Genomic DNA, 9789 nt, shown 5'->3' with positions numbered 1-9789 from the left:
GAGAGAGAAGCCTGCGCGCGCAACATCGCCTTCTTCTTCTACACACCGACGAGCGGCGAGTCAGTGTTGAAATGTATACTTTTTCCATAATGTGAGCACTGCCACCAAGTGGTATAACCGTATAGCCTTACAGATTTTGATTTTACCGATCGAGCGTGACGTAATTTTAGAATGCTCAATCTTTAATTTACTCTCGACCCAAGGTTTTTTATTATTTCTTCTATTTCTTCATTGTTACACTGTAAATAAAGATTTGTGTAAAATTACAAAGTTTCGGAAAATTTCAAATTGTATCATTGTAAATATCACACACTTCACTGTGTGATTATACAAAAGTATGTGAAATAACATCCTCTAGCAATGTAAATAAAAGGACCCTCGAACAGCAGTGTAATATTATATACTCGATAAAAATAAAATTACACATTCCCTCGTATGAACTTTACATTCAGAAGGGAAAATTCAGTCGCAGCGTGTAAAAATACCATGCGTCGGTAAAATCACTTTCCTGTGATTGAAAATTACATCGAGATTTTTAATTTTACCAAAGAGGAAATTGACAGCTATGTTCAACTTTTTTGACAGCTTTTACACAAAAATAGACCGAATTCGATTTATTTCTATTTTGCCTTTTACATTTTCTACTATTGGAACGGAAAAATTGCGGTTATTCAAAACGTATATTTTATATTTTTGTTACGTAATATCTAAACATAAAAAAAAAACCCATTGTATCTTATGTGTTTTGGGTAAGTGGTAACGTGTCCGGCTTGTGTTTCTTCAATCTCCATGAAATTCTACGAAGTTTGAGGTTCTCGAGTGTTCGAAACCTGTCGCCCTGATAAATTTTATTTTATTCTTTCACATAATGAATTTTACATTTTCGTGTGTAAAACTATCGACCGAATTGGAATATCACAACAGATTCGTAAAGTTACTCCGATACACGAGGGTCCTTTTATTTACATCCACCAGAGATGTAAAATTCAATAGATTTTTTTACAGTGTAATATTAATGCGTGAGACGAATAGTTTTGAATTTTAAATATTTCGCGCTCATTAGTCTTGTTGGTAGCACTGCGCAGTACGTCTAACGCATGCGCACACTAAAGTGCGTAGAAGCAGAAGACAAATGTCATTAATGAGTGAAGCACAGTGAAGCGACAAAATAGAAGATCACATCATTTTCCAGAACAAAGTCTTTAAAGTTCTGAGTCTACCAAAAATATTTCGAAATTTGTCTTTAGAAATTCTTGATTTACATTCGTAATTAAAGAAACTAAGCGTCTTTTTTGTTTTGACGAGATTGATTCTTTACCCGAGAGAAGCACGTGGCGAGCTAACCTCTTTTGGAGTCAATAAAACAATTTAGTTCACGCAGTTTCTGAGCAAGTATGACGATCTTCCACGACGAGGTAGAAATCGAGGATTTCGAATACGACGAGGACGAGGAGTGTTATTATTATCCCTGCCCTTGCGGAGATCAATTCCAAATATCAAAAGCTGACTTGCTAGCCGGTGAGGACGAAGCAACTTGTCCGTCGTGTTCTCTTGTCGTTAAAGTGATTTACGACAAGGAAGCTTTTGCTAAAAACGCAGAAGAAGTTTCCAGGAAAGAGGATACACAGCAGGCGAAACAAACTGCATAGGTATTCATTTATTTATCACATAAAACTAGTTTGTACACATTTTGGAACACACATAACCTTCATATATTCAAGAGATCGTTTATATCTATACTAATGTTAAGGAATTATCGAGATCTTTTAAATTAATATCAAGACATTTTTTTAAATGGACTACAAAGAATCGACTGTTACATACTTGTAGGTGCTCTTTCATTAACAGATGCTGAAAACTGTCGGAAATATGACCACATGATAACTGTTGAACGGATTAATAGAAATCCAAAAATCAACAAGTTTTCATCATAATATTTCTAAGCGCAGTTCGCGATCGAAGGGTTTAGAAAAATTTTGATTAAAAAATGGCAACGATTTTTCAAAAATGTTTATTTTTGAGGATCCAAAAATTCGATTTTTTGGCCCAAAGAAATAGACATTTTTGTCCAAATGAATATACCTTCGTTCACGAACACCATATAGTACTATACTAGGGAAATTTTGTTGTACTGAGGATTGTAATACATAATTAATAAAAATGCTAAAAAATTGAAATCATCATTTACAGATGAAAGAAAAGTTGACTCCCATGCTGATGTGTTTCTATATTGAGGCAAAAAATTATGATTAACAAATATTCAGTTTCGGGAAATAGAACGTGGCATTTTACAATCTCAAAGAACCGAAAGTTGGAACAGGCTTGGTTGCGAATCATGACAAAAAGTGCGATTTTCAGATAACACAAAAAATAAAACTTACTGTCGATATATTGAGTTGCTAAATATGGAGAATATAAGTTTGATTATAAAAAGTTAACAAATTCCGAGTAAATCATTCAAAAATGTTGAGTTTCAAATTTCATGGTTTTTGAAAATCGTTTTTAGATAGCGACTAAGAAGCTATTAAAAAATTTTTTTAAATTATAAATTTTGGCTGCCGAGATATGGGAAGGCTGTAAAAAAAAGCTTTCATCCAAAAAAATTCTATTCTGAGGAAATAAAGATTTAGTGTTATGATATCGCACTGTAACGTTTTTGATCGCAAGGCAAAAAGTTCGTCGAAAAAAAGCCTCATAACAAACTGGGTTTTTGTAGGAAATAAAGGTTAAGATTTCAGGTTAAAATTTGATTGATACTGTGATGCTGAAAAAAGTGGTAAATTGTTTTATTTAAGGTTTTTTTTTCGTTGAAAAATAAGTATTTTATTATTTTACTGCATTAAAACGTTTTTATAAAGCTATCTGGTTTTGATTTTTATTACTATATTTAAAATGAGCTTTTGAAAAAATCCTTTCAGAAAAACATGTATATGATTTTTTAAGAATGTTTTAAATATAAAAATCCCATTCTCGGAAAACGTTATTTATCTATAGTTTTGTACTGCAACCCTGCAGTTATCATGCTCTATGCAAGTAATGCAAAATTGTCTGCAGTCCATTTGAATCAAATTTGGTTGATATGGCTAAAAAAAATCTTGAAAATTCAATTAACATTATTAGATATAACCCTTTAAGAATTATTTACATGCCTCAGAACCAAGAAATCAAAAAAAAGTTCTTACATTTTTAGTGTTGATTGATTTTCACCTCCCTTTTAAATTCTGAAAAATGTGCTTTTTAAACTCTAAATTTTTGATACAATTTACGTTACATTAATAAATAAAATAAAAAAAACAAGTAGTTTACAAAATTTCGAATAATTAAAAAAAAGAAAATTCTATCGTAAATAGTTTAGGTATTATGCCGTCCTAAAGAGATACAATATCTTGTCTTTGCAAATCCTGGATGAAACTTATATCCAAGTTTTCTAAAAATGACCCTGTGTCCTGGATGTAGTTTTAAAAAAATTTCAAAAAATATAGTTTGCGTAGACTAACTCGCTCCATCGCATTTTAAAGCAAACAGTTTCAACACCAAAATTAAACTAGAGGAAATGGTAACAAATTCGAGGTACCGAGTTATGGCCCTTCAAAGAATCCGGAATTTTTGGAAAAAAGAGGCGAAAGCCCCCCAATTCTGTAGTTTGTATCTGTACTCTAGAACCTGTTAATTTTCCCAACAAAATTTCGAAAGTTAAATTGGAGTGGACGCAATTTCGAGTAATTCTAAAAACAAATACAATGATCTAGCTCTGATAGGTCATAAGTTATAGCCCCACATAGTTGACCGCTTTTGACCTATTTTTCAGGGCAAATTACTCGTGGTCAGTTTTTTCAAAGTACTTCACTTCTCCGTGAAGCTACATAAGTGGCACAAGAGAAAAAGTTGTAGGGCAGGAAATTCTGCGTAAATCTAAAAAAAATATAGTATTTTAGTCTTCATAGATCAAGAGTTATGCTTCTTTAAATAAAAAAATTTTTTTTTGCTATTTTGAGCTATTTATAGCCATAAGAGTGTTTTCAAAACTGCTGGTTTCGTACATATCCTACAGAAAAATTTCAAGGGAACAAATTATAGAGGACTAAATTCTGCGTCAAATTAAAAAATACAATGTTTTAGCTCACATAGATCCCGAGTTATGACCATGAAACGTTGACCCTTTCCATTCGGAAGTCGCTGTATGTACTGGAAAATTTACTGCGACCGTATTTGAGAATTTTGGTGCCGTCTATGCATTTTTAGTTTATTAAAATTGGACTTTTTCTCCCTTTTTTTTTGTTGAAAAACAATCAATTTTTTAAATAATACGCTTAACTCTTATCATTTGTGTGCGTGACATTTGTCTATCGTGCCGGTCCCAGTAATCGTGAAACTTGGTTATAATCTGAATAAATTAATAAAAATATATGTTAAAAGTAAGATTTAATGATAAAACCCACATAATTTTAGCATTTTTTCATAGCCAACAGAAATTGCATTTATTCAAATTAAATAAAAAGCAAGAAATTGGCATCAAGATTACTGTGACTAAGGTCACGATTGTTGGGACTTTTACCTTACTTTGTAAAAATCACTTCCAAAATATCTGTCGTCGAAATTAGTTGAGAAAAATCCAATTAACTGGTTTATTGGGTAACCACTTTTAAAAAAGCGCCTAATACTCTACCTCCAGGGTGGTGTGGAAACAGTTCATTTTACAAAATAATCTTTCAATTTTTGGTATTCTTAACATAAAATAATACGTTATATAACTGATCTCTTTCAGGGCATGTGATACTTCGTCGTATGGTCAATCAGGTACAATTCCCCCGGCTTTTTTCCCACATAAATGAAAATTTTTATAACTGAATTCGGAGATGCTATAAAATATCATAACGGACGTCCCGGACTCTTTTTGAGGGATAATAACAAAAAATGATTAATTCTGCTAAATAAAAATTGTATGCATGTGCATTATTTTGAGGTTACGTCGTTTTTCATATTTGCCTTTCTGATCATTTGAAAATTATCTATGAAATCAACTTTTTTGATTGCCTGCCAACAAAAGTTAGTTCCAGGAGATTAGTTACTACGTTTATTTGTAAATCCAAAGTTTTCGGCCAAAAATATTGTGTATTTTGGAAGTAACGCTTGGGAGAATTGTAGCACACATAAGCTCGAAATATGCACACACGTTGTTAGCAATATAAAAAATTTTTTGAAAAGAAAACACAAAAAAGTGTACGGGGACGCCCGTTAGCATGTTCGCTATCATTTCCAAAATGTTTAAGACAAACTGGTGCAATCGACAATTTTCTAAGTATCACATGCCCTTAATACCATTTTTTATAAGTAATAAATAGACCATGTAAATTCAGTTAACTTGTAATTTTTTTCATTTATTTTCGAAAACAGATATTTTAGATGTAATTTTCACAAAGTAAATACATAAAATATGCACACAATTGACTTAGTGAAGCGTATTATTTAAACGATTGTTGAACAACCGATTGTTGAAAAAAACTAGAAACAGCGAACTTGTAATGAACTACAAATGCATGTATGGCACCAAAATGCACAAATATAGTCGCAGTTCATTTTCCAGTACATACAGAGCCTTTCGAGTGGAAAGGGTCAAAGTTTCATGGTCATAACTCGTGACCTATATGAACTAAATTATTGTATTTTTTTTATTTGGCGCAGAATTTAGTCCTCTATAATTTGTCCTTTTCCAATTTTTCTGTAGGATGTGTACGAAACAAGCAATTTTGAAAACACTTTTATGGCTATAAATAGCTCAAAATAGCAAAAAAAATGTATTTAAAGAGTCATTACTCTTGATCTATGAAGGCTAAAAGACTATAATTATTTAGATTTACGCATAATTGCCTGGCCTGCAACCTTTTCTCTTTACCCACTTATGTAGCTTCACGGAGAAGTGAAGTATTTTGAAAAAAATTAACACGAGTAATTTGCCCTGAAAAATAGGTCAAAAGCGGTTAACTTTGTGGGGCTATAACTCATGACCTATTAGAGCTAGATCATTGTATTTTTGTAAAATTACTCAAAATCGCGTCTATTTCAATTCAACTTTTGATTTTTTGTAAAATTAACAGGTTCTAGAGTACAGATACAAACTTCAGAATTGGGGGTTTTCGCCTCTTTTTTCTAAAAATTCCGGGTTCTTTGAAGGACCAAAACTCGATAGCTACTAAAGATAGCATGTTTTTTTTGCCCTCAAATTTTTCAGAATTTCCTCTAGTTTAACTTTGGGGTTGAACATTTTACTCTAAAATGCATTGCGGCGGGTCAGTTTACGCAAACACGATTTTTAGAACTTTTTTCGAAACTATCTTCGGGACGGACGAGTGTGATTTCTAGGAAACTTGGAATTTTATTCAGGAGCCCTTAATAAACTGTTTTGGCAAAAAACGCGCATTACCTACTTAGTACGGTAAAAAAACATTTTTTCTTACGAGACGCCTGGACTATAAATTTAATTATCTTTGAAACTAATAAAAATTTTCTTTAGCTCACATAGAAAGAAGTTATAGTTTCTAAAAGTTGACTGATTTTTCTGGAACTTTACTATAGATCGCATTTTTTGTAGAAACTTATTTTGTATAGATTGCATCAGCACTTTTTACAAATTTCTTGAACTCTTGAACTTGGAAAAGCAAATCGTCAGAAGTCAAGATTTAAAAAAGTCTTTAAGAGAAAATGTACAAATTAATTCTTCTTAATTTATATATTTGTAGCGTATTGATACAATCAATTAGTTTTCGCATGAAATTATTGAATGAGAAGTTCATTAGATTGTTACACTGAAAGGAACACTAACCATAGTTCATTTATTCAATTTGTAAAATGAATTTCACAAAAAAAGATAATTTAATCTACTTTAATTTATTTCTGTAAAACTTTTATGTAGGATGTTCAGAATACAAAATATTATGCGAAAAAGAAAAGATTTAACGTTTTATTTGCTAAAAAATCTCTTTCAAAACATAACTTTTGAAATATTTATGCTTGAACATTCTTTTTTTTTTTAATTTCATCAATTTGTGAATTTTTTCCTATGAAAGACTTTTACGAAAAAAGCACCAGAAACTCATTTCTTTAACACATTTTTCAAAATCTGAAAGGAAGCGAAAAGTTAATTAATATTGATTACATAGGATTTTTTTATTGGAAATTTACCATTTTTGTTGAAAGTTGACCCTTTTTTTTTACTTAAAAGTTCAACTGAAAGGGTAAAAGTTAAGCTACTTTGTTAACAATTGATATTTTGGGTTAGAGATTCATATCTTTAGTTGAAAATTGAACTATTTTGTTAAAAGTTAATCTTCTTTGGTAGAAAACTAATCTTCTGTGTTTGAAATTCCATATTTTTTTATTAACAATTAAACTGTTTCGTTTAAAATTAAATTTTTTGTTGAATATTGATATTTTCGGGTTAAAAATTAAACTGCTTCACAGATTATTTTTCTTATAGCTTCATTTGTTGGAGTTTTTTCTTTTATGGTTGAAGATTCAACTATTTGTTTAAAAATTCATTTATTTTGTTGAAACTTAATCTTTTCGGTAGAAAACTTATCTTTTGGTTTTAAAATTCATCTCTCTTAGAAGAAATTTCATATTTTTTGGCTCATATATCAACTATTGCTATTTTATGTATGTTTTACAATATATAACTGTTTGCAGAATCAATTTTTAAATTCAAGTTATTCAAAAAAGTTAAAAACCGGAAAAAAGTCGACAAAATGGTATTTTTTATAAAAAAATCAATAGCTTTTTTAAATTCCAATACTAAAAGCTAAAAACTTACACAAATATAGGCAAGACATATCTCTAAAAGTCCTTTTAAAGATTTTTTGCGGACGCGTAAAATAATATATTTTTTATGACGTATTAAATTGAAAATTTTAAGGAAAAAAGCAATTTTTTCAAAGATATGCATTTATTCATTTAAAAAAGAATGTAAAATTTGGATAAATTGGTAAAAAAAGTAATTTTTATTCATAATTTTATAGAAAATAAAATTTTAATTCCTAACAATTTCCAACAATTCTTCGAGATCGGCCTGACGTAGCTGTTGCCTTACACTCGAACGTAGGTTATAAAACCATCTAAAAATTGTATAAATAGACATGCAATTTATAAATGTTACAGCTAAAAAAAATTCTGCTAATTTATGTAAAAAAAACTAAGAAACAACATTTTGGAATACAATACACGCATACACAGATAAGACTATAAGTCCGTTTTTCAAAATTTGAAGTTACGAAAATTTTAATTGGAAAATGTTGGGGTCTAGTTGACCCGTAGGGGACGTTTAAGGGTTAAAATGATGTTTTTTGAATATTAATGGGGAGGAAAAATGAAATTTAGTCATGAAAAAGTCAGGGAATTTTGAAAGTGATGTTTTGCGACACTAATTAATAATCAATTAATTAAGCTAAAATTTATAATGCAGCTTATTAAAATTATATGTAACAATAAAATTATTTTTTTTTTTGGCAGGTAATAACTGGTTAAGGATTCAAAACTCAGAATGGCAGGTCGAGGAAGAGGGAGAGGCAAACCAGCGATCTCCATGTCGACAGACCAATTAGGTATTACAAAGGAGACACAACCTGCTCAAGTTTTGCATCCACCTCCAAAATTCCCACCCTTACTCTATAAACCGATTCCATTCGGTATTACTACCGAATTAAGTTATCTATTTGAATTAAAAAGGGATTACGCTGAGACCATGAGAGAATCCGAATACAACGTCCAACCAATTGTCATAAAAAAGGACATAGAACGTTATTCAGATCGCTATCTGGCGATGGACACGACTGGTTACGAATCAAGATATGATTGGACAAGAATGCCAGCAGAGTTGAAACCTTTTGGCAAGAAGCGCAAGGCCGCGGACAAGAATGGCACTTCCAAGAAAAAGAGAAAAGAAGTGAATATTGAAGAAAAGTTAAAAGAACTCGAGAAGAAAGAAACTAATCAGCTGTCCGATGTTGAGGAAGATGCTAAGGAAGAGGAAGAGACTGAAGAGAAAGATCCTGACGAAGTCGTGGAAGATGATGAGGAGGATGTTGATGAGGAAATGGACGATGGGACCGATTATGTTAATAATTATTTCGATAATGGGGAAGGCTATGATGAAGAAGAGGATAATATGGACGATGGACCTGTATATTGAGGTTTGTGCATTTTTCCGGTTCTAATTCTATTTTTTTCCACATGAAAATCATGTTTTACAGTATAATACACGAATTTTAGGGACCGTATGTAATTTGAGTTACGGCTCAAGGGCTGGGAGGGGTATAGAGATTTTGTTACGATTTGTGTACGCAATTTTGGGAAATTCTGAAATAACTTATATTAGTTGTACAGACATTTATTATGAATTTCAATTTTCGCGCCAAAGAAACCTGTTGTGTAAAAAACGAACCTAGTCAACAACAATTTTAAGAAAGGCAGGGAATTTCTATAACTTTCAATAATTGTCAAACATAATGAATTTGAAATATTTCAATTTTGATTTCAAATTTTTTTATTCCGTTTTGAAAAGATTCTAGGTTTAAAGTATTACAAGGTTAAGATTCTAATCTTTAATTATTAATAAATAAAAATTTTTGAGGCCTATTCCGCTTTTTTTATGTTAAAAAAACTTTTCTTTATTATAAAAAATGTTTTGCCGACATGTTTCAACCTGATTTTCAGGTCCTTTTCAAGGCTTATTTGTGGAGATAAAAGAAAAATCGCTGAAGACTACGTTGAAATTACAATTAAGTTTTTTGGTATCAT

General features: G+C 30.9%; 1 protein-coding gene across 1 annotated transcript in view; it reads left to right on the top strand.

The window, feature by feature from the left end:
- Positions 1–1532: 1532 nt before the first annotated feature.
- Positions 1533–9789, top strand: part of LOC117171683 (DNA-directed RNA polymerase III subunit RPC7-like) — a 15899-nt gene continuing 7642 nt past the window's right edge. Inside the window, exons 1-2 of the mRNA XM_033359203.1 lie at positions 1533–1649; positions 8503–9182. Of these exons, the coding sequence (XP_033215094.1) occupies positions 8534–9181 (648 nt within the window). The 5' untranslated portion in view covers positions 1533–1649; positions 8503–8533 and the 3' untranslated portion in view covers position 9182. The remainder of the gene's footprint in view (positions 1650–8502; positions 9183–9789) is intronic.

The sequence above is a fragment of the Belonocnema kinseyi genome, chromosome 4, assembly GCF_010883055.1.
Source record: "Belonocnema kinseyi isolate 2016_QV_RU_SX_M_011 chromosome 4, B_treatae_v1, whole genome shotgun sequence".
In the NCBI taxonomy this organism is placed as follows: Eukaryota; Metazoa; Arthropoda; class Insecta; order Hymenoptera; family Cynipidae; genus Belonocnema; species Belonocnema kinseyi.
The sequence above is the reverse complement of the archived record's forward strand: the minus strand, read 5'-3'. Positions and strand labels throughout refer to the sequence as shown.